Consider the following 26,078-nt stretch of genomic DNA (forward strand, 5'->3'; position numbering starts at 1 on the left):
TTTCAAGGTAGGAAGATAGTTGAGTGGATATGATGGATTCTAGCATCTTGGTAAGGATGTTTGCTATTGGACGGTAGCTGGATGGTGTGGATGGGTCTAGATTAGGTTTTTTCAGTAGTGGGGTTAAGGAGATATGACGTTTAATCTTTTGCATTAACTCAACAATTTCTAATTTTTTCTGAGCAGTTTTCTTTATTTTCATTTTCAATCCAACTATCTTCCACTGCCACTATATTTCCTGAAATGCATTTCTCCAAATTTAGATGCTGAAAACTGTATGTAATATGAAACAATGCAAAACATCTGTGTTTGCTCATTTACTTATTTTCCAAACCTGTAAGGAATTCTTACCGGTCTCACATCCCCACATGAGTTTGTAAATTGTCGAGCAAGGCCAAAGTCCAGCATGTAGCATTTTCGACAGGTACTAGGGAAACGTCCCATGGCAAAGTTAGACTAGAAAAATAAAAAAGCATTTACATAATTTTAATAACTTTCAATGTGCATAATCCTGTCAACTCACTAGTGTTGTCACCTGGGGCAATATTTTTTGTAGTATAACCCAAGTCTACTCAATACTTATCAACTAAAAGATTAGAAAGACAGATATATTTTTCCCTTAAGTAAGTATGATTCTGCTTTAACTTGACTGAAGTTTGAAATGAGCTGTTTTTACAAATGACAATTTTAAATCAACTTACATTATTTTGCTGCAAAGAAGATCTGTGTTTACTAAGGGGCAGTGCTCCTATCACATTAGTGTCTACTCAGAACACACAGGTCTAAACCTGCAATTAAATTATCATAAGCATTTGATTGGCTTTTAGAATTGGTTTGAATAGCAACTCAAATTTCTAGAAATTCACAAAATATGGATTTTGTTTTGCTTTTCTAATGCAGAAGACAAAAACTAGAACTCAGGTAAGGTTAAGTGTCCTCAGAAGGGGGGAAAAAAGTTAGAAAATTATGAAAATATGTCTTACCTGATAATTTTCTTTCCTTTAGTTACCACAGATTAATCCAGAGATGAGTGGGTTATGTCTATCCATCAGCAGGCAGAGATAGAGAGCCCAACTGAGCTCTGCCATGTAATGTAGGATGATGGTGAGCTTCCTGGTTATTCAGTACTTCTCATAACAAAGCAGAAAAAAGGCAAGGAATGCCCTGAGGCAAAGAGCTTCCTCCTCACAGCCCTGGGAAATGCAGCCAACAAGAATGCAATTCAAAGCAGCCAGAAAATCCCTGATCTATGGAAGACAAGAGAAACATAGCAACAAGGGTGGGACTCTGGATTCATCTGCTGTGACTAAAGGAAAGAAAACCATCAAGAACGACATAATTTTTCCTTCCTTGTCATCAGCAGCAAATGAATCCAGAGAAAAGTGGGATGCAGCAAAGCAGTCAATTCTCCAAAGGGGTGGAATGAGAAAAATTTTAAATATGAATGATCTACAGATGACACCAGGATAGCTAGTATCTAGAGTCTAGACCCCCAAGAATCCAAGCAACATCTAAACTGGAAGGCAAGAAGACTGCTGTCTCCACCATCTCGGTACAGAGAAAAATTTCCCCCCACCTCCACTGAGGTTGAGCCACACAAAGGGCAAGAGACAAAACCACTTCAGCCCTCCAACCGCTAGAAAAAGAATTAATTAAGCAAAATGGAACAGAAGCACCAAGAGAGGAGCAAGGCTACACTAAAGGCGGCCTGCAACTGTATGATAGAAAACTGTGTTCCTTAACTATACCAAATCATGGTCCACCAATCAAAACAAGGCCATGCCACTAAGTCCGAAGAGGCACCCAGACTGCCGAAGCACCTAAGGTTTGCAATATCAGCTGAAAAAGAACCATACTGCACAGACAGGCGGAATTATGGTCCCCAACTAGAGATGGAGTCAAACTGCCCTGAGAGGCTGCAATACTTGCCACATCCAGAGATGTAGCAATATGTTTTACATCTAGAGATGTAGCAGGTATACGCTCTACAGACAGAGCTGGAGTCGTGCTGTATGGAGAGGCAAAGCTGCACTCTACAACTAGAGATAGCATTGTGCCACACAGACAAAATGAGCTGCCCTCTACGTCCAAAAATGGAGCCATGCAGTACAGTTATGTGCTCTACATGTAGAGATAAAGTTATGCAGTAACCACAAGAGGAGTTGCGCTCCAAATCCAGAAATGGAGCTCTGTTGCATGCTCAAGTGGAGATATGCAACAGTCAGAGATGGAGCTGTGAAGTGAAGGGATACACCGAATACAACCTTACCCAGGACTCTAATGATGTCATAAAAGTACCGACCACATAATCCATGCCCTTCCTTAAACATGTGGGGACAGGAGTCCCCAAGCTCGAAGGGACTAGTCTGCAGTTGGTATGGCAGGCTCGTGCTATGAAGAAGGCAGTCGCTGCAGCATTGATACCCAAAACCAGCGCTTCAATCTGTCTTTTCAGGACTGTGTCCACTCTATAGTCCTGTGTATCCTTCAGCATTACGCCACCTTTACTAGGAACGGAGGTGCGCTTGGTCACTTGCACCATTGCAGAGTCCACCTTCAGTTGTACAAACAGCTTTTGGAAGTCTGGAGCCATAGGATAGAGCTGAGACATAGCTCTGGCCACCTTAGGAGAGCCTTCAGGAGCCTCCCACCAGTCAATGACCAAAGAGGCAAGATCCGGGTGAGCAGGAAAAAAGTTAATTTGTCCATTAGTGCTATACATGGGACGGCTGCTGGCCGTTGAGCTTAAGTATAGACAGGGTGTCAGAAACAACATGGGAAACTGAAGCTGACATGAAAAGGCAATGCACAGAGGGATTATCAATGTGATCCGCCACCGTTCCTGCCCCTTGGCTACTGGACCTCAAAAGGGATCCCACATCATCCAGAATTGCAGAAGAGCCCTACAATAACGAAGGCATGGAAAGGGACTTCCAATCATCCTAATCCTGCTCTGAAAATTCACAGACACTGGGAGCTGGCATGGTGTGAGGCGTGAGGGATGCCTGCTTGGGAGAAGGGTCCCCCTAGGCGAAGGCACGCTCACTGACAGCACAGCACTTTCCGGTCCCGTTAAATAAGCTTTCCATAAAAGGCTCCTTGCACAACCCAACTGGAAAAGAGGCACAGAATCATCTGTCACCACACGCTTGCATTTCACCCCATCGCTCCTTGGTTCATCTGGGATTTCATGAGTTCCATGGCCTTGGAGGACTGACTGGGGGCTAAGCCCAAAGCTCCCACCACTTCCTCCTGCAGCACATGGTACACGGCCACTCCTCAACCAGCAACTTTGTGCAACCAATGCTGGATTTAGGAGTAGAAATGCCTGGGACATCCATCAGAGGTAGTCACTTACAAAAACAAGTGGTTTTGAAGCAGAAAAAAGAGTTTAAAATCAGATCACCAAAAATCTAAGATGGCTGCCATTAAAAAAAATAATAATAATAATAACCACACCATAAACTGGCTGCTGGAGCTAAATGCAAAAATAAAAAATAGCAATTTTTGGGTTTTGTATAGCTTACAATCTAATTTGGACAGACAGGACATCTCAGGGTTGGGAAGTTTATAGTAGAAGGAATGATATGATGAATATAGGTATCTGACAGTGAGTGGGAGTTAAGAGTTGAAAGCAGCTTTTAAAAAGGGGGCTTTTAGCTTGGATTTTAATACTGCTAGAGATGGAGCATGACATATTAAAGCCATGTGTCTAAGAGGGCTCCAATGAACTCTAAAGTTTGAGCTGGTTCTAGATGGGATTTCTGGTAGTTGACTATGAATCACTAGGCGTTGCATTCATGGCTTGTTGAGGAGTGGAAACCTTGATCAACTAGTTGTCCAGATAAGGGAACACATGAAAACTGTATGAGTAAAGGAATGCAGCTACTAAGCACTTCATGAATATTCTGGGTACAGATGCCAGACCAAATTTAAGTATCTTGTACTGAAAATGATGAGTTCCCATTCAGAAATGGAAGTATTTCTTGTGAGCAGGTCGAGAGAGCATAACCAGTTGTCCTTCTCTAATAGTGGTAATAAGATTCCCAGAGACTTCTTCATCAAGTATTTGTTGAGAGCGCAGAGGTCTAGAATTGGACAGAGACCTTTGGATTTCTTCGTTATAAGGAAATACTTTGAGTAGAACTCTCAGTACCTCTCCTGCAGAGGAACTTGTTCTATGGTATTGAGCAGGAGATGGGCTTCTGGCAAAGGAAGGTCTTTTCCTGGAAGCTGAAGAGAGACTCTTTTAGGGGGTGGTTCAGAAGTTTCTTTTGTAAATGAATGCCATAGCCCTGACTCACTACCTGAAGGACCCAATGTTATTAGGGACCAGCATTGGAAGAGTCAAGAAATATTCTGCTGTCTCTGTTGTCTGAGGCATCTTTGAGTGGTAAGTCAAGTGGACACAGAAGGTTAGTGATACTTATGCCTTGACTAATAGGTGGAGTGCTTGGAGGAATTTGAGTATTTCCTTGGCTGCTGAAGCTGATGCAATTTTGAGGAGGATAAGGTTGTCATGCAATCAGTATGATGTTTGATCTTTTGTGTTGTCTTCTCTATACATTCTCCAAATAAATCATCCCCTGTACAGGGTATGTTAGAGAGACATTAATGTCTATCCTTAACCATGCTTGCCTTTGCATAGCAATGGAGACTGAGCAGTTCAAGATGTAATATCAAACGTGTCAAACAGAGCACACCATGTACTTTCTGGTCTCTAGAAGATCATGTATTAGATGTTGAAAAGAATGCATAGGAAAACAACGGGCGTATGGGACATCTTTTGGATGAGAGACTTCTTGTAGAACATCATGCAAAAGTTGTAGTTTAATATTCTGTTTGCCAGCATAGCCTTGGAATACTCTGCGGCCAAATTTATCCAGAGTTCTGTCTTTTCTCCCAGAGGCAGGTACTAGTATAAGTTCTGGAACTATTTGCTCTTTTTAAGGCAGATTCTACAACCAAAGACAGGTGTTGCAGTTATGGTTGGTCAAATCCAGGGCAAGATTGGATGTGTCCAACTTGTGTGGAGCCACTAGGACAGAAAGTAGGGATTCCCAGCTCTCAAATAAGTCTTCCTTCATGACATCATTTGACATAGTCAAAGGCATCCATAAGCTCTGTTTGAAACTCTGACTCAAACTCCATGATTATTGGGAGTGCTTGCTCCATCTGTCGTATGAATTTTGTAAAGGATAGACTATGTTAGTGACCTTCAATAAGGTGATAGTGGAGATGGATCCGATGATAGCTCTGGATAGTCAGTTGAAGAGTGCATAGACAAGTCAGAGTCATAGACTTCGATGTCAGAACTTGTAGATTGAGATCGATGTCGAGGAGAGTGTCAAGGAGATCAACTTGAGCATTGAGGCGAGTGTCGTGATGAATGTAAAAAGAATTGTCAAGAATAGGAAGATGAATTGCACTTCTTCAATGGCAATACAGTTCTCAATGCAAATCCTCAATGTCTTGGCATCCGAGCTTGATGCTTTGATGAAGCTCTTGGGCATTGCTAGGACTGAGTTGAGGCTGAGAGTGTGGAAGTAGAAATTGACAGAGCGCCTTTAGAATAGCTCAGCTAGTTCTTTCTGCAACAGCATATGAAGCTATTCCTGCAGAGATGGCACCGGTACCGATGTTGACAAAGATACATTAGGTGCATGCTGTGTTGGGTGTCGAGGCATTGGGGACCTCAATATCGAAGCACGCCTCAGAGGAGATACCAACTGTAAAAAAGGTAATTTGGCATCAATGTGCCAATTCTTGTGTCGAAGGCGATGATGCTGAAGCATGCTTGAAGGGGGAGAAGTGTTTATGCTTCTTAGCTTTCTTAAAAGTTTCCCCTGAGGCAGGCAACACCGACGAAGAGGTGGAATGTGCTGTGATGCCATTGGTGTCTGTGTCGATGCTGGAGTTGCTGGATTTTGAGCATTGGGTGGTGAAGTTGCCAGCAGTCTTGATGCAGCTGAAGTTGACCTGAAAATTTTTTTGTACTTCAATTTCCTGGCTTTACGTGACTTCTGTAATTTAGAGCAGAGTGGGCAGGAAATGTCTTGGTGTTCAGGACCTAGGCACGCCAGTTATGCATGTCTGTACCTGAAATGTTTATGTTTATTAAAATTTGATATTCCGCAATTTACAACAGAAAAATGTGGCTTACAAAACACAATAAAAACAGTTAAAACAAGAAAAGAACACCATTATCAATAGGAAAGACCTAATCTAAATAATGAAGAAAAAAAACAAACCCAAAACCTTTTATTGTTGTCTCCTGAATGCACAGCAAAAAAAAAAAAAGACTCAAGTTTCCACAGAGAAAGAACAGCTCCAAACAAACAAGATTGTGGAAACTCAATGTTCTTGGACCTTGGTTGTAGTTTATTCAAAATTTTCTTGATGAAAGTAATAAAATCTTAATCCACATATATCTAAAGAGGACCAAACATGGGCTGTGTTTCAGTTGAACACGCCTTCCTTAGGGATCCAAAATAGAGAGTATTCTGTACTGTACAGTCATAAAAAACCCCAAACCCCAACCTACCTGTATTGATCTATCTTGAAACCATCACCTAAACATTCTAACTCTGTATTATACCACCATCACAGAATCGAATGTGTATTGTAACACAATTACAGAATCTCATGTAGTGTATCACAATTACAGAAGCTCACGTAAACCACTCTGAATTGACTCCTCAGTTATTAGTAGTGGTATAGAAGCTTTCAATAAACAATAAACTTTGATGTTTCTTTCCATTCAGTTATTGTTGATGTATACCTGGATTTTGGACCCTCTCAGGTCCCACCTAAAAAACATGCCCCCTTGCTGGACGTCCCTTTTCTGTTTTTGCAAAATCGGGATTTGGACATTTCAAGCACATGGAAGTTCATTGGGACATTCTGAGATGTCCATATGCTTCAAAAATAAGTTACTAAGGATGTGGATAAGCATCTGTTTCTGGAATGAGTGCATTAGAGCAGAAACAAATACAATATGTTGAGTTCTGAGACAAGTAAAAAGGTAGACATCTGTGCTGAAGCAGTCCATAATTTTTAAAAATGCACCAAGTTATTTCTTATGCTCTTCTCTCTCCAACCCCATCTTTAAAAATGTCTTTATTGAAATTTCTAACAGTTCTCACAAGTGGCCCCAGCTTAAAAATTGAAGACCAACTGGCATTTATCACCACAAAAAAATGCCTTTTCTTAAATGAGTGTTTTTTTAACAGGATTTTTGGGTCAGAAATCTAGAAATCTCAGACTTATTTGCAATTGCAGCCAAGCAGTACTTAGCTGAATTTTGGACTGCCTAAAACAAAAGATACACATTTCTACCAGCTTGTAAACTTTCTGAATTAAGCTAGAATAATAATTTGCATTGTTCATATCTCAGAGGTCTTACTCACCGGTTTAATATCTCGGTGTAAAAATCCCACAGAGTGGATGCTCTCAATAGACTCCAGGATTTGCTTGCCCAGTCGTAAGGTCGTACTGATACTAAAAGTTCCCCGGGATTGACTCCGACGCAGATCTGCTAGATTTCTGCCCTGGTAATCCCAACAATACATTTTTAGTATAACATGTAATATTAGTTTTAATAGATATGATTTATTTTACCCATTACCCTGTTGCAAGAGTAAAGTATAGCATAAGCAAAACAGGTTCATTGCTGTATTAGGAATATAATGTTTTGTGATTCTGTGTTCTGCAGACAGATAGCAGCCTTCTTGCTCAATTGTCAGAAAAGAGCAGGATATTCTGATATCAGTAACTGCCCAACAAAATTTCTGACCTAAGTGATTTTGAGCAATCTTAAATTGAAGGCTTCTCTCTGATGCTGTGCCCAGAAGCCTCTTAAAATTAAACCTGCTCACAAATTGCTTGGGTTTAAAATTTCATATCCTGCTAGTATTTTTACCTGAAAGGATGCCACCTTAGAAGTCTAAGCATGGACACACCATAAAAAATATATATTTAACATGTGGGAACCCTTTCTGGGAATGTTGGCACCTTGAGTGTATACAACTATAATAAATAATTTAGAAGTGTATCTCAGGTAGAATATCCCAAGGGATGAGGTAAAATTGTATGGGGTGGGTGGGATTCTTGAGAAGAGGGACAGATAAGCATTTGCAGTTAAGCTATGAAAGGTAATAGCAAAACTTCCCAAACTGTGGGTCAGGACCTCATTTTTTAAAAAAACTAAATTTGGGGTCATGATCTGGATGGGCTCTTCATAGATACATCATTATTCTGTACCTCAGGAGGGGCGGGGGAGGGCGGAGGTGTCACACAATTTTATCTGGCTGCTATCAAGAGGTGCCAGGCTGCCAGCCATATAAAGATTGACAAGCACTGTGTTATGGTACATTTCAGAAGCATGTAGTTTTCAAGTTTCAAGTTTATTAAGATTTGATTAATCACTTTTTGTTATGACATATATAATGTGACCATTTATTTTTTTTCATCAAAAAGGGGACATCTATTAATTGTCAGTCCCGCCCCCATGCCTACCTCCATGTTCTGATTTGGGCCTCCCAGAGATTCCTTTGTTTTGTAATTTTGGGAAAACACCATCAGTTTTGTGCGCTTCCTTTTGGTCTGGTCTCAGCTCTGTGGACTTTCATCAAGATTATGGTGGTAGTGGTGGTGGTGGTGGCAGCGGCCTTGTGCAAGGAAGGCATGCTGGTTCACCCTATCTGGACGACTGGCTGATTTGAGCAAAGTCCTTTCAGGAGACCTCCTGGGTCACGACTTGGGTTGTGGAGTTCCAGCAGTCGCTGGGCTGGGGGTTAACTTGTTCAAATGCCGGTTGACTATTTCAGTGCTTGGAGTTCTCTTCAACGCCAGCTTGGGAAGATTCTTTCTTCCCGAGGCCTGGGTACTGAATTTGTAGTCGCAGATTCGCTTCCTGATGGATTGTCATTACCCTTGGGTGCAGGATTTTCTGCAGGTCTTGGAGTCAATGGCGGCCTCACTGGAAGCGATCAGGTGAGCTTGGGCTCACATGCGTCCCCTTCTGTATGCTACCCTTCAGCAATGGTCTCTGCAGTTTCAAGATCTGAACTCTCCAGTCCCTCTTTGGGGGTTAGTTCGTCACAGTCTGCGTTGGTGGCTACAGTCTTCCAATCTGGTTCAGAGGGTGAGTTTGGATCAGCCCCAGTGGACAGTGCTTCTTATGGACGCCACTCTCCTCGGTTGGGGAGCTCAATGTCTCGGTTGCTTGGCGCAGGACAGCTGGTCACCGGAGGAAGGGTCCTGGTCGATCAATGTTCTGGAGACCAGAGCCATTTGGTTGGCATTATTTGCTTTCCAAGCGTTGCTGAAGGGCAAGTCAGTTCGGCTTCTCTTGGCTTACATCAATCACCAGGGGGGAACCAAGAGTCATCTGGTTGCGCAGAAGACGTCATCTTCTGGACATCTAGGCTTCCCACATAGTGGGAGTGGACAATGTCTAGGTGGACTTCCTCAGTCAGTGTGTACTGGATCCTGGATAGTGGTGTCTTGGCCTGGAAGCCTTCGAGTTGATTGTTCAGGCCTGGGGCTAGCCGGTCATGGCCCTCATGACCATAAGTGTCAATGTCAAAGCAGTCAGGTTCTTCAGTCATCGCATGGATTACCAGGCTGAGAGTCTGGATGCTCTGGTGCAGTCTTGGACAAAAAGATGGCCTGCTGTATGTCTTTCCTCCTTGGCCACTGGTGGGCAGAGTTCTACTTCGCATTGCTCAGCACGCAGGCCGCGTGATCCTGGTGGCTCTGGATTGGCCTAAGCACCCATGGTACACAGATCTGGTTCATCTTATATTGGCAGATCCTATTCCGCTGCCCTTCTTGCCAAATCTTTTGACTCAGGGTCCCATTCCAATGTCCAATGCAGGTCCATTTTGTCTTACGGCTTGGCTCTTGAAAGGGAATGCCTAAGAAAGATTATTTAGATAAGGTGATCTCCACCCTCTTAGGCTCTCGGAGATTTTCAATCTCTCGGGCTTATGTATGAGTTTGATGTCTCTTTGAGGAGTGGTGTTCCACACGTGGTATTGTTCCCCTTCATGTATCTTTGCCTCACCTCTTGGAGTTCTTGCAAGATGGCCAGGACCGGATCCTCCCTCAGGGTTCAGATTACGGCTTTTTCTTCATTTAGCAATCTGTTGCAGATGTGAAAGGGTATCCAAAAGCCCAGTACAGCTGTGCCTTCTTTAGCTTCAGGGAGGCCTGGGGCCCTCTCTAACCAAGGCAAGTGCCCTGTAGCATCCCCTTAGGGAGAGGAAGAGATAGTTGATACTGTGGGTGGGTAGACCAGATGGACCATTTGAACTTTATCTGCCATCATAGTAACATAACATAGTAACATAGTAAATGACAGCAGATAAAGACCCGAATGGTCCATCCAGTCTGCCCAAACGTACATGCTCTAAAAATTAATAATTTAAATGGTCCTTTTTCTTAGATATTTTTGGGCTAGAACCCCAGAATTCTGCCCGGTAGTATGCTTATGTTCCATCTACTGGAGTCTCCATCAAAGCTCACTCAAGCCCATCTAAATCATCCCAGCCATCGAAGCTCTCCCCAGCCCGTCCTCATCTGAATGGCCATATATGGGAAACTGACTGCAAGTCTGTCCAGTACTGGCCTTAGTTCCTTCCATATATACCTATTATTTTCTGATTAGAGATCCTGTGTGTTCATCCCATGCTTATTTGAACTCTGTCACTGTTTTTCTTTCCACCACCTTCCTCGGGAGCATATTCCAGGCATCAACCAGAATTTCTTACCATTACTCTTGAGTCTGCCACCCCTCAACCTCAAATTATGCCCTCTGGTTTTATCATTTACCTTTCTCTGGAAAAGATTTTGTTCTAGGTTAATACCTTTCAAGTATTTGAGAGTCTGAATCATATCTCCCTTGACCCTCCTTTCCTCTAGGGTCATAGTCAGGGTTTCCAGTCCCTCCTCATATGTCTTTTGGTGCAAACCTCCTACCGTTTTTATCGATCTCCAAAATTGAACACAATATTCCAAGTGGGGCCTCACCAACGACCTGTGCAGAGGCATCAAAACCTTCTTTCTTCTACAGGTTACACCTCTCTCTCTATACAGCCTAGCATCCTTCTGGCAACAGCCACCACTTTGTCACATTGTTTTTTTGCCTTTAGATCTTCGGACACTATCACCCCAAGGTCCCTCTTCCCATCCATGCATATCAGCCTGTCACCTCCCAGCACATATGGCTCCTTCCAATTTCTAAGAACATAAGAATTGCCGCTGCTGGGTCAGACCAGTGGTCCATCATACCCAGCAGTCCGCTCACGCGGCGGCCCTCTGGTCAAAGACCAGCATCCTAACCGAGACTAGCCCTAAAAGCACACGTTCTTGTTCAGCAGGAACTTGTCTAACTTTGTCTTGAATCCCTGGAGGGTGTTTTCCCCTATAACAGCATCCGGAAGAGCGTTCCAGCTTTCTACCACTATCTGGGTGAAGAAGAACTTCCTTACGTTTGTATGGAATCTATCCCCTTTCAACTTTAGAGAGTGCCCTCTCGTTCTCCCTACCTTGGAGAGGGTGAACAACCTGTCCTTATCTACTAAGTCTATCCCCTTCAGTACCTTGAATGTTTCGATCATGTCACCTCTCAATCTCCTCTGTTTGAGGGAGAAGAGGCTCAGTTTCTATAATCTTTCGTTGTACGGCAGCTCCTCCAACCCCTTAACCATCTAATCCCAAAATGCATTACTCTGTACTTCTTTGCATTGAATTTTAGTTGCCAGATATTAGACCATTCCTCTAACTTTTGCAGATCCTTTTTCATTTTTTCTGCTCATCCCTTGATTTGAAGCTGGTTGGGACTTCTGGGTCTTCAGATGTATCTAGCTAGAGCAAGAACCCTGATTCATCTAGGAAGGGTGAGATGTTAAAAGATACTTACATCTTTGAAAATAGTCGGGCCTCTGCTTGATGAGGTTTGTTACCTTTAGCACTTTTCCCCAAAAAGGATGTCTTCATGGCGCAGAACCTCTGCCATCTTTTTCACAACTACATGTTCCTGAAGAATTAGTACATAGCTATTTTTCCCCCAAAGACTCCAAAATCCTTGCCTCCTTCCCCAGAGGCACCAAAGAGTGAGTCTTCATATTCTTAACTCTCTGCAGAGTGGACTCAACCACCATGAAATAGCGAGGAAATTGGAGTTTCTCAATCTCAGAGCCTTCTGGACTCTTTGTACATAGAAACAACTTTTTTTTTCACTTGCTGTACAGAGAAGAAGGGAAAGAGGTCTCCCACATCTTTATCTGTACTTGCTTAAAGATTTTGTGTACAGGCTCTGCCATAGCTTCCTTTGGGGAGTCAAACTTGAGGATATTCAAAGTTTCTGCTCTGTTTTCATCCTTGGACTCCATCGGAAATTGGACAAACTTGGCCATCTCCCATTCAAAAATCAAAGAAAGAGGGAATCTCATGCGGAGGGGAAGGATCTGAAAGTAGACCAGTAGATTTCTCTTCTAAGACCACCTCTGGTCCTTTTGCAGACACCCAGGAGCACGCAGAATATGACTCATAAAAGTATTAAGCAAGAGTGATTTGAGAGCTGATGGGGATATAATTGAGGTCTACAAATCCTGAGTGGTGTAGAATGGGTAGAAATCAATGTTTTACTCTTTCAAAAAGTTCAAAGATTAGGGGACACTCAATGAATTTTAAGCTCTGGAACTTGTTGCTAGAAGATGTAGGTAACAGCGGTTAGCATAGCTGGGTTTAAAAAAGGTCTGGATATGTTCCTAGAGGAAAAGTCCATAGTCAGTTATTGAAATAGATATGGGGAAGCCACTGCTTGTTTGCCCTGGGATCAGTAACATGGAATGTTGCTACTATTTCGGTTTCTGCCTTCTACTTGCTACCTGGATAGGCCACTGTTGGAAACATACCGGGCTAATTAGAGCACTGGTCTGACCCAGTATGGATATTCTTATGTTAGGCCTACACCTGGCCCTGGAACATCAAGGAAGCTTCCTCCCTCAAAGGGCTGGAAATCAACACTGGCATACACCCAGATTTTATAAATAGCACTCAAAATTCTGTGTGCAAATTTAGGCATGTGCCCAATTTGCATGTGCAATTTGAATAATGAGAAAATGACCCCCAATAATGTATAGATTATCTGGATAGCCAATGAAATCACTGCTATCTGGATAATTTCATAGGTCATCTCTTCCACCTCTTTTTCTCATTCACTACTAAATAATAGGAGAAATAAAGACAGATTGTAAGCCACTTAGATGAGTTATCCATGACCACCCTTCAAATAGTAAACTTGAAACTTCACAGTTTTGATTATGTTGGGGAGCACCCCTTTTCTGTATAGGGCATGGAAACTTACAGGTAGTAGAGTTATACATTCATTGGCAGCTGGTGAATTCCATTTGAAAACTGGCCCCTAAAAATTTACTTCTAAACAGCAGTTTCATGGTTTATCAATGACATTATATCAATCTTTTAATGCTACTTTTCAAACCATGCATTCCATCAAATTATCTTCTTTCCTGTCAAAGCAATGCAATCAAAAGAAAAAGAAATTCTTGGCCTAATATCAAAGCTAACTTTCCTTAGATTATATTGATTGAATGGTGTCAGAAGTAAGCATATTTCTTATTGTTATTACACACAATGAAGTAAGTTGATCAGGACAAATAATTTTTCTTACTGATGGGAGTAATTACTTCCAAACCTTGTACATATGCTCAACGCTCACAGCACCGCTACACCTTTACAAACAGTGCAGCTACAATCTTCATGCAGGATATAATCTTCAGAAGCCTCAGACTAATCAAAAATCATTTTTCCATTATATACAGTACATAATTCAAATGTGCTGCAACAAACATAAAAAAAATATCACACAATGTAACAAAAACAGAGTATAAAGTAGCAGGCACTACCTGAAATATGCCCTAAACCTCTCATCTGTATGCTAAGGGCATCCTAACAGGAAATGTTTAAAATCACAACAGGAAGCTCAAAAGAGCTAAAGACAACAGCTTCCCAACTTAAGGAAGACCAGATGAGTTCTCAGATTAAGGAAGGTCAGTCTAATTCAGCATAATTCCAATTCTGCTCTTTGTAGTTAAGTAGGGAATCTATATCTCCACCCTCTATGCCCATTTCTATTTTAATCAAAGACTCTCCAATATAGATCTTGCTCCATATGATGCTGTTGAACCCAATGATTAACAAGTAGAGTAGCCAACACCTGATGCAGCAATACCATTGACTTGAAATGCAATTTAATGGATCGAGGACTGACCCACATACAGCAACCCACAAGGACACTGTATGATTTAGATGATATTAGCTTTATCACAAGAAGTATTTTCTCAAGCTACTAATGGTTTTTGAAGATTAAGCCCTGCATGAAGATTATAGCTGCGCTGTTTGTAAATGTGTAGCGGTGCTGTTCATAATTACACATTAAGCTTGAGCATATATACAAAGTTATTGTAAGTACACTGCAAGATCACATTCATTATTTACATTTAGGTGGTTAGCACAAGCGACATCTACAATACCCACAGAATGTTGTTTTTTTTAGAATTACTCATTTTTCCCAACCTATGTTCAAGGCAAGGTAGAGTAAGGTACAGTATTTTCATGCTTCAGATGACTTAAAATTCAGTTTGTACTTCAGACAGCAGATGGTGAAATACTGTTCCTTAGCCATGAAATGAAATTTGAATCTTGACTTCCCTAGTTTACCACCCACTGTTTTAATCATTAAGCTACTGGGGTTCACATGACAATAAATATATTTTATGCATAATAATTCACAAAAAAACTAAAATCAAATAAAATCTTATCTTATTCTACCCCAATGCCAATCCCCAGATTTATAAATGAAATTAGCATATTGACAGCATCTGATGTTATAGTGGAAAAGGCAGGATACCTTATAGCAAATATAAATTGATATAACCATTTTCCCCCCAAAAAGATTGACAGGAATATAAACTGGGGGGGGGGGGGGTGTTAATATTCAAGTGCAATGCCTTGCCAGGCTCTTCACTCTGTTTCCTCCTCCCTTTCTGCTCTGCCAGGTTCTGCATCCAGCCCCCTCACTCACTCCCTTCCCTGTCCCCTTTCCCTCCCAATGACTTGTAGGCCCTCGACCTGGCTTACCGTGAGACCTGGTGGTCCAGCGGTGGCTGGGACAGAAGGAATCCCTCCCACCTCCTCCACATACCTTAAGTATCCCTGATGGTCTAACAGTGAAAGGCGACAGGAGCGACCTTCCTTCGTTCCTGCCTGCAAGTGTTCCACACAGACATATAATAAATAAACTGAGTGCCCTCGGGATGGGTCAAGAACTGGTTGAGTGGAAGACAACAGAGGGTAATGGTTAATGGAGATTGCTCTGAGGAAAGGGATGTTACCAGTGGTGTGCCTCAAGGTTCTGTTCTTGGGCTTGTTCTTAACATTTTTATAAGCGATATTGCTGAAGGGCTGTTGGTAAGATTTACCTCTTTATGGGTGATCCCAAAATGTGCAATAGAGTAGACACCCTGGATGATGTGAATAAGATGAAGAAAGACCCAGCGAAGCTTGAAGAATGGTCTGAAATTTGGCAGCTAAAATTTAATGCTAAAAAATGCAAAGTCATGCATTTGGGCCAAAGGAACGGTACAGTTTAGGGGTGAAGAACTTATGTGCACGAAAGAAGAGCGGGGCTTGGGTGTGATTATCTTAAGGTGGCCAAACAGGTTGAAAAGGAGACAGCGAAAGCTAACAGGATGCCAGGGTGCATAGGAAGAAGTACAGCCAGAAGGAAAAAGGAGATATTGATACCCCTGGTACAAGACTCTGGTGAGACCTCATTTAGAATATTGTGTACAATTCTGGAAACTGCATCTTCAAACAGATATAAAAAGGATGGAATCGGTCCAGAGGAAGGCTACTAAAATGGTGTGTGGTCTTCATCATAAGGCGTATGGGGACAGGCTTAAAAGATCTCAATATAGATATTTTAGAGGAAAGGTGGGAAAGGGGAGATATGATAGAGACGTTTATATAACTACATGGCGTAAATGCACATGAGTCAAGTCTCTCATTTGAAAGGAAACTCTAGAATAAGAGGGCTTAGGATGACGTTAAGAGGTGATAGGCTCAGGAGTAATCCAAGGAAATACTTTTTTTTTTATACAAAAAGGGTGGTAGATGCGTGGAACACCCAGAAGAAGTGGTGGAGACACAGACTGTCAGAATTCAAGAAGGCATGGGATAGGCACGTGGGATCTCTTAGAGAGAAGAAGAGATAATGGTTACTGTGGATTGGCAGACTCAATGGGCCATTTGGCCTTATCTGCCATCATGTTTCTATGTAAAGATATGCGGAGGAGGTGGGAGGGAGATAAAAATTCTTAGAACTGGTTGGGACAGGAGAAGGGAGGGATCCCTCCTGTCGTGGTCACTGCTGGACCACCAGGTTTCATGGCAGGCCTGCAACAGGTTCGGGAGGGGGGCAGGACCCAAATATAAACCGCGACCCCCATTTCTGGGCCTATATTTGGCCCCAAAATCTTGGTTTATATTTGAGTATATATGGTAAGTAAATTTAGAAGGAAAAATCATATGCCTAATAAATTTAAACTGAATCATTTTGATGTACCTCACCTGCAACTGCATGACTACATAGTTGAATCTGTCATTCCTTCCACAGCCTATGAATCTGCATACATGATCCTTCCCTATACATAAATATTAAAAAAAAAACAATCAAAATAAAATGACAACTGAGAAAAGGAAATATTTAATTAATATCTGTTAATTGGTTCATTATTCCAGACCTTTTATTTCAATACTATAATGGTAACTATTTCAAAATATTTTGGCCAAGATACTTGTTTTAATTCACATTTTTAATTTGTATATATTTGTTAGTAGGAGCCCTGTGGACTATTTTATAGTATGTTAGTTAGATTTTACAGTTACATAAAGAAACATTTTAAATATACAAACAGTTGCTTATAAAATTAAATTTAAAAGTAGATGCTACCAAAGCATGCCATGTACCATTACTCGGGAGCCATAAAAATTAGGAATCTTTTTTTTTCTCCCGATTTAGGGCCCCTTTTACAAAGTCACAGTAGCAATTTCTGCGCAGCAAATGTGACAGTCTATTCAGTTCCTATGGGCTATGTCGTATTTGCCACACCGGGACTTGCTACTACAGCTTTGTAAAAGGGGCCGGTTGTTAGTAATAAACAGTGACAGATTTCTGGAAAAACAATAAAATAGAATAAAAATAAAATTTTTGCAAAATGTGTGTGTAAACTTTAAGAAATGTTAGTTAACATTCTGTACACTGCCTTGCATGACCTTCCAGTTTGGATAATATGGAAATATTTGAAATTTTAAAAAATTCATAATATTGATGTCATCTTTTAGGATAGCTGCTTACATTTTCTACTGTAATGTCCACCCAGATAAAACCATTTATTTGTACTGAGAAGTAGGTTGAGCCCCATGGGATTTGAAAAACTGGTCAATGCAGCAGTAGTACTTATGCCACCCTGAAGATAGGGACGGCACTTACAAATACAGATGCTCAAGAGGTTGAGGCACACCCTGCAGGGACAAATCTCACTATGGTTCTAGGATCTTAAATCTAACAGGCAGGTTTAAAGGGGAGCTCCAGATTTTATTCAGGAACTAGACGCCAATTTGGCAGATAAGGGGCAGAGGCTTGGGGGGGGGAAAAAAAAGACAGAAGCAAGGTAAGATCATTTTGGCAGTGTCTTAGGGAGCTGAAAGTCATTAATCTGGAACTTTTCAATCAGATTGAGGACCTGGAGAACAGGGCATGATGTAACATACTGACATCCAGGGAATGACTATGTCCCAGGAATTCACCAAGTTTGTGGTCCTTACAAAACATTTGTTCAATTTTTACAGCAAGTGGTAAACCACTCTCAACAAATAAAAATTGAGTACTGCAGAAAAGTACCACCTCAGGACTGTTGCATCTTTTCATGGGCATATCATTAGGGAAAACAGGGTTTCATAGACTGCAGAAGTCAAAAACCTGAGAATTGCCAATTATCCCAGGACAAGCAGGCATGATATTCTCACATGTGGGTGACGTCATCTACGGAGCCCCGGCGCGGACAGCTTTTCAAGCAAACTTGATTAAAGTTTCAAGTTTGCACACTGCACCACGCATGTGCGTGCCTTCTCGCCCACTAGAGGGCGCATCCCACCTCGTGGTCCTCAGTTCAAATTTTTCCGCGGAGCAAGAAAGCCCTGTGGATCTGAGCTCCAGTGTTTTTGCCTTCTAGCTGCCGCGTTTAGTTTGTTTTTTCCTTCGAACTAGTTCGCGGTACTCTTTTCCTTTCGTTTCTTTTCAAAAAAAAAAAAAAGTCTTTCGTTTTTCGTCGGGTTCCGGGGGCTCCCGGAAGCCGTGGCCGCGGGACGTCGGTACGTTCCCGGCCTTCTTCTTTTTCTTCGTGGATGTCCCGTCCTGTTACGGGATTCAAAAAGTGCAGCCGGTGTGAGAGGTTGCTTTCCATCACTGACCCTCACCGGTGGTGCATTGTCTGTCTTGGGCCCGAACATCCGACAGACTCGTGTGATCGCTGTGCTACCTTCCAAAACAGGGCCCTCCGTCGCCGTAAGGCAAGAATGGCCGAATTGTTCGCCATCGACGCGCCGCCTAAGGCCTCGACGTCGGCCTCGGCTCCGGCCCCGGCCTTGACCTCGGCCTCGGCGTCCTCGGGGGCCTCGGCCTCGCCTCGGCCCTCTTCCTCGAAGGCGTCGTCAGTGAAGCAAGCTTCGGGTAAGTCCTCTGTTCCATCCCCTTCAGCAAAGAAGCCATCCTCGAGTCAGGCCAAGGCGGGTGGGTCGACCCCGGCCCCGCATCGGACCTCGACTCCGCACACCCCGAGGGAATACTCGAGACCGAGGTCGCCCTCCAGGGAGTGTGCCCCGGACTCGGAACTCCCCACCTTCGTGGGGATTCCGGCCTTCCAGGATCTCCTCCGAGCTCTGATCTCATCGGAGCTGTCGGGAGCCCTGGAAGTGTTGCAGCGTGCTGCGGTTCCGGCGGCCTCGACCTCGGCCTGGACGCCTTCGGTCTCGGAGGCCCCGGCCTCGGCTCCCTCGGGAGCCCCGGCCTCGGCGACCTCGGTCTCAGGTACTGGGACCCCGTTCACCTCGGTCTCGGCCCCGCCCCGGACCTCGACCTCGGGGGAACCCCCTGAGCGGAGTGTAAGGCCCAAAGAAAAGTTGCGCAGAGTGCGCTGTCTTTCCTCCTCTTCCTCCGGGTCTTCCAGACACGCCTCGCCCTCGACGCGACCTCGGACGGGGCGTCGATCGAGGAAATCTAAGCGGCCCCGAGGCTCGCCTCGGCGCGACCGTTCCTTGTCGTTCGGGGGCGAGGCGTTGCAGGTGTCGGAGTTGCGCCTCGACAACCCGAGGCTCCTCCGCTCACCCCATGGGAAGTCTTCCCGGGCCGCCTCGCCGAGGAAACGGGAGAGTGTCCCACGAACCCCGGGGTCCTCACCCAAGGGTTCTGCGAGGAGGACAACTTCCCCTTCCCCCTCGAGGGCCCTCGAGAGGGGATCCTGGGATTCGGGATCGGTTAGGGATCCTCATTATTCCCATGAGGCCTCCCCCCTCTCCTCGGTGGGGCGGTCGAGAACCCCCTCTCCCCAGGCTAGGCCGTCCTCATTTTCATCCTTCGTTCAGGACATGGCCCAAGCCCTGGGGATTGACCTGATGGTAGGCTCTCGGTATTCCAAAGAATTTTTGGAGGAACAGGACCTCCCCATTCTTCCTAGGGAGGTGCCTAGACTCCCTCTCAACAGTGTCCTTCTGCAAACCTGGCTGAAGAACTTGTCAAACCCTCTTACAGTCACGTCTGTGCCTTCAAAAATGGAATCGAAGTATAGGACGATTCCCCCTAAAGGGTTCGATAAGGCGCAGCTCTCACACCAGTCTCTTCTGGTGGAGTCTGCTCTTAAAAAATCACAGCCCTCACGGGTTTCTGCGGCGGTTCCACCAGGCAGGGAGGGGCGGACCCTGGACAAGTTTGGCCGCCGCCTCTATTCAAATTCCCTGATGGCCACCAGGGTTCTAAACTACGCCTTCACCTTTTCCTCCTTTTTGCGTGGTATGGTGAAGGACCTTCCTCAATATCGAAACTCGTTACCGGACTCCCAAAGAGCAGGATTCGACAAGTTTATGTCCAACCTGTCTCAATTGCGGTTGTACCTATTCCATGCAGTGTACGACGCCTTTGAGCTGGTTTCGAGGGTGTCGGCCCTCGCGGTGGCCATGCGCCGCTTGGCCTGGCTTCGCACCCTCGACATGGACCCAAACCTGCAGGAACGCCTGGCAGACTTGCCTTGTGTGGGGTCCGAGTTATTCGACGAGTAATTGGATGCGGCGACCAAGCGCTTGTCGGAACAGGAGCGCTCTCTAGCATCCCTGGTCCGCCCCAAACCTAGGCCCCCGCCGCAGAAACCCTTTCGGCCTCCGCCGCGCCGATACCCTCAGAAGTCGACTCCGGCTTTCTCGAGACCGCCTCCGAGACGTCCGTCTCAGCGAGGCAGAGGGGGACAAACCCAAGCCCAGGCGCAGGGCCCTTCTAAGCCCACGCCTTCCTTTTGACGGGCTGAGCGGACGGGGCGGGTTCCCCTCCGCACTTTCTCAGGAACCCCTTCCTATCGGGGGCCGCCTTCGGTCCTTCCGGGAGGCATGGACCGGGATTACCTCAGACGCTTGGGTGCTCCGGATCGTCTCCGAGGGCTACTCGCTCAACTTTGTGTCCTCGCCGCCGGACAGTCCCCCAAGTTTAGTCCCCTGCAACCGTTCGCAGCTACCGACCCTTATAACCGAAGCCAAAGCCCTCTTGAAGCTTCGGGCGGTCGAGCCGGTCCCCAAGGACCAGTGGGGTACGGGGTTTTACTCCCGCTACTTTTTGGTCCCAAAAAAGACCGGGGACCTGCGCCCCATACTGGACCTCAGGAAGCTCAACAAATTCCTGGCCCGGGAGAAGTTTCGAATGCTATCTCTCCCGGTTTTGTACCCCCTCTTGGGGGAAGGGGACTGGATGTGCTCCCTCGACCTGAAGGAAGCATACACCCATGTTCCGGTGCACCCCGCCTGTCGAAGATTCTTACGATTCCAGGTGGGGGACCTCCACCTCCAGTACAGGGTACTGCCCTTCGGCCTGGCCGCGTCCCCACGAGTATTCACGAAGTGCATGGCGGTGGTTGCAGCAGCCCTCAGGTCACGTGGACTCCATGTGTTCCCTTACCTGGACGATTGGCTCATCAAAGCCCCGACCAGGGAGGGGGTTATCTCAGCGACCCGACAGTCTATTGCCTTCCTGCAAACTCTCGGGTTCGAGATAAACTTTCCAAAGTCTCAGTTGAGACCGTCGCAGTCTCTTCAATTCATAGGTGCGGTGCTGGACACGGTGCGCCTACGCTCCTACCTGCCGACCCAGCGGTTGGAAGCCTTGGTACGGATGAGCCGCCAGGTCTCCCAACTATCGAGGGTGTCGGCCAAGCGCATGATGATGCTGCTGGGCCATATGGCCTCGACGGTACATGTCACGCCGTTTGCGAGGCTACGCCTGAGGATCCCTCAGTGGACCCTCGCGTCCCAGTGGCGTCAGGAGTGCGACCCGGTGTCTCGCCTCATTTCGGTAACTCCGCCCTTGCGGAAATCGCTGCGTTGGTGGACAGACTCTTCAAATCTGTCCATGGGGCTATTGTTTCGCACTCCGCCTTTTCACAAGGTCCTGACCACGGACTCCTCGGAGTACGCGTGGGGAGCCCATCTCGACGGTCTTCGCACGCAGGGCCTGTGGTCGTCAGAAGACCGTCAGTGTCATATCAACGTGCTAGAGCTGCGAGCCATCTTCCTAGCACTTCGAGCCTTCGTTCACATATTGCAGGACCAGGTGGTCCTCGTCCGCACGGACAATCAGGTGGCAATGTATTATGTGAACAAGCAGGGAGGAACGGGGTCATGGCCCCTCTGCTCCGAAGCTCTTCGCCTCTGGGAGTGGGCGGCCTCCCGGAACATCTTCCTCCGGGCGGTCTACATCCAAGGAGAACGGAATTGCCTGGCGGACAAACTGAGTCGACTTCTGCAACCGCACGAGTGGACTCTACACTCAGCAGTTCTACGCGAGGTCTTCGCTCGCTGGGGAACGCCACAGGTGGATCTGTTTGCCTCTCCGGAGACACACAAACTACCACTATATTGTTCTCGGATGTACTCGCAGGACCGTCTGGAAGCGGACGCCTTCCTACTCGACTGGGAAGGGAGGTTCCTGTATGCATTCCCTCCGTTCCCTCTGATCATGCGAACGTTGGTACACCTAAAATCGTCCACGGCCACGATGATTCTCATAGCACCTCGGTGGCCGCGTCAGCACTGGTTCTCCCTGCTGCTCCAGCTCAGTGCCAGAGAGCCTCTTCCCCTGCCTGTCTCTCCTTCTCTGCTGTCTCAGAGTCAAGGATCCATGTTACATCCCAATCTGCAGTCATTGCACCTGACAGCCTGGTTTCTTGTTCCCTGACTCCTCCGGACCTGTCTCAATCGGTGAAGGAGGTGTTGGAAGCCTCCCGCAAGATCTCGACGAGGCTTTGCTATGCGCAGAAATGGACCAGGTTTTCCACCTGGTGCTCGTCTTTTCACCTGGATCCGGTATCAGTTCCGGTATCCTCGGTTTTAGAATACTTGTTTCATTTGTCGCGCTCCGGCTTGAAAACCACTTCGGTGCGGGTTCATCTCAGTGCGATTTCTGCTTTCCACCAACCTCTGGAGGGACGCCCTCTATCACTCCATCCCTTGGTGACACGCTTCATGAAAGGGTTACTCAGGGTTTGTCCCCCTCTTAAGCCTCCGTCTATCGTGTGGAATTTGAATGTGGTTCTGGCTCAACTGATGAAACCCCCGTTTGAGCCACTCAACAAGTCCCTCTTGAAATTTCTGACTTGGAAGGCGGTGTTTCTAATTGCCCTCACCTCCGCCAGGCGGATTGGGGAGTTGCAAGCCTTGGTTGCGGACCCTCCTTTCACTGTCTTTCATCACGACAAGGTGGTTCTCCGCACCCACCCTAAGTTTGTACCTAAAGTTGTTTCTGACTTCCACCTCAATCAGTCCATTGTCCTTCCTGTGTTCTTCCCGAAGCCCCACTCCCATCCTGGCGAGACGGCACTTCACACGCTTGACTGTAAGAGGGCGTTGGCATTTTATCTTCAACGCACCAGGCCTCATCGGAAGGTTCCTCAATTGTTTTTGTCCTTCGATCCCAATCGATTAGGGCACCCAGTTTCCAAGCGCACTCTGTCTAACTGGTTGGCCGCTTGCATTTCCTTTTGCTACGCTCAGGCTGGCCTTCCTCCCCCGGGTCGAGTCACGGGGCACAAGGTCCGAGCGATGGCAGCTTCGATAGCTTTCCTCCGATCCACTCCGATGGAGGACATATGTAAGGCTGCCACTTGGTCTTCGGTTCATACATTCACCTCTCATTACTGTCTGGACACTTTATCCAGGAGTGACGGCCGGTTTGGCCAGTCAGTTTTGCAAAATCTGTTTTCCTAAATTGCCATCCTCCCACCTGCCCTTTTTTGGTTAGCTTGGAGGTCACCCACATGTGAGAATATCATGCCTGCTTGTCCTGGGATAAAGCACAGTTACTTACCGTAACAGGTGTTATCCAGGGACAGCAGGCATATATTCTCACAACCCGCCCGCCTCCCCGGGGATGGCTTCCTTGCTAGTTATGGAACTGAGGACCACGAGGTGGGATGCGCCCTCTAGTGGGCGAGAAGGCACGCACATGCGTGGTGCAGTGTGCAAACTTGAAACTTTAATCAAGTTTGCTTGAAAAGCTGTCCGCGCCGGGGCTCCGTAGATGACGTCACCCACATGTGAGAATATATGCCTGCTGTCCCTGGATAACACCTGTTACGGTAAGTAACTGTGCTTTTTGTTCCCATGACATTGAAGAGAATGAGGAATTTCAACGACACCTACACCAAACTAAGAAGGGGAAATATCTGCCAGTTATGCTCAAAATTATCAGACACACATTATTATTATAAGGCAATTCTACAAGAAATGTGCCACAATGAGTTTATAATAACAAGTTTTACTTTTTCACCAAAGCACTTTTTCCCAAGGTGAAAATTTGTGCTGAATCTTAAAATGATGTTAGTTTCTTTAAAGTTTCAGTACCTGTATGAATAATTGAATTTATGAGTGAACCCACACTAGTATTTTCTTAATAATTGTTATAATTGTGATTATATTATAACTCTCTGCCCTGTGCAGACAAAGAACATTTTAAAGTGGCAATAAGTTCTGTGTTTGAACAGTATTATTAGAATCTTCCATGGTGTTATATCTTACAGGCTGCTAGAAAATCTTCTAATTATATATGTGAATTTCTCTAATTTCATTATCAAATGAAGATATCTTCTGCAGACTAGACATATCATGACTATATTAAAAATACCAGATCTTCTAAATGAAGCCATAACTACTTTATGATACAAAAGCTCTTTGCAATAGGTTTTTGCTTAAGCTTTAATTTCATTAATAACGAAACTACACTTATAATAACAATATGGTAATGGAATTACATAGAGATGAATGTAAATTTTTATGAAATGGGTCCTCCTCTGTTGCTATCTTGCTAGCGGTTGGCTTACCCTAGGGTTCTGTCTTAGGACCTCTTCTTTTCTCTCTCGACACCTCTTCCGACGGTGCCCTGATCTCCTCCCATAGTTTCCAGTATCATCTATATGCTGATAACTCCCAGATCTACCTCTCTACACCCAAAATTTCACCTAAATTCCAAGAAAAAGTCTCAGCTCATTTGGCTGACATTGCTGCCTGGGATGTCTTGCCGTCATCTGAAACTAAACATATCCAAGTCTGAGCTGCTCTTCTTTCCTACTAAACCCTCTGCTCCTCTTCCTCCAGGCTTCATCTCTGTAAATAACAGTCATCATTCCAGTCTCCTCTGTTTGTAACCTTGGAGTCTTCTTCGATACCAACTTCTCATTTTCTATGCACATCCAACAAACTGCTAAGGCCTGTCGCTTCTATCTCTAAGTCATCACCAAAATTTGCCTCTTCCTCTCTGAGCACACTACCCAGACCCTTGTCCACACTCTTTTAATCTCACACTTTGATTACTTAAATCTACTTCTAACTGGTCTCCTGCAGTGCAGCCTCTCCCCCTTCAATCTGTACAAAACTCTGCTGCACGACTCATCTTCTACCAACCTCGCTACACTCATGTCACCCCTATCCCCACTGCCCACCAACCTAGGCAGCAGATTAACCATTCTCCTTAACTGTAACCATGGCGTCCTGGTAAGCTCCAAGCAGGGACTGTCTTCTTCGTGACTCTGCTCAGCACTGTGTAAGTCTGGTAGCACTATAGAAATAATCAATAGCAGTACTATGTTTCATCGAAAATAAAACCTACCCCAAAAATAAGACCTAGCATCATTTTCGGGGTAGGTCTTAATATAAGCCCTACCCCAAAACTAAGCCCTAGTCCTGGGATTTGCCGGCAACTCTTCGACCTGCCCTCCCCTGTGCTCCCCCCGAATCCCTGCTGACCCTCCATCCTTCCCTCCTCGCTGACCGTGAGCGAGCCCTACCTTCAACCGAAGCAGCGTCGGACCGGCAGCACTCTAAACAGGCTGCTTCAGCTTTATCCGTCGAGGATTTCACTCTGCCGCGTTACTGATGATGACATCAGTAACGTGGCAGAGTGAAATCCCCGACGAACAAGGCCAAGCAGCTTGTTTAGAATGCTGCCAGCCCGACACTGCTTCGGTTGAAGGTAGGGCTCGTGGTCAGCAGGGAGGGAATGATGGAGGGTCAACAAGGGTTCAGCTGCGCAGTGGGGGAGCTCAAGGGTTCTGCTGCACAAGGGATGCGAGGGTGGGGAGGAAAGATGCTGCATATGTGGGGGGAGAGAAAGGAAAGAGGAAGAATTGAGGTGAAGAGGAAGAGAGAGATGATTATGTGCATACCCCAAAAATAAGACCTAG

At 45.3% G+C, this 26,078-nt stretch overlaps 1 protein-coding gene across 5 annotated transcripts in view; it reads right to left on the reverse strand.

The window, feature by feature from the left end:
- TTBK2 (tau tubulin kinase 2) overlaps nucleotides 1-26,078 on the reverse strand; it is a 192,052-nt gene that overhangs the window by 121,438 nt on the left and 44,536 nt on the right. For all 5 annotated transcript variants that reach the window (XM_033952141.1, XM_033952139.1, XM_033952137.1 and 2 more), the window contains exons 4-6: nucleotides 16,660-16,733; nucleotides 7,410-7,550; nucleotides 352-456 (exon numbers count right to left, since the gene is read on the reverse strand). In XM_033952141.1, the coding sequence (XP_033808032.1) occupies nucleotides 352-456; nucleotides 7,410-7,550; nucleotides 16,660-16,733 (320 nt within the window). The remainder of the gene's footprint in view (nucleotides 1-351; nucleotides 457-7,409; nucleotides 7,551-16,659; nucleotides 16,734-26,078) is intronic.

This window comes from Geotrypetes seraphini, chromosome 7, assembly GCF_902459505.1.
Source record: "Geotrypetes seraphini chromosome 7, aGeoSer1.1, whole genome shotgun sequence".
Taxonomy (NCBI): domain Eukaryota; kingdom Metazoa; phylum Chordata; class Amphibia; order Gymnophiona; family Dermophiidae; genus Geotrypetes; species Geotrypetes seraphini.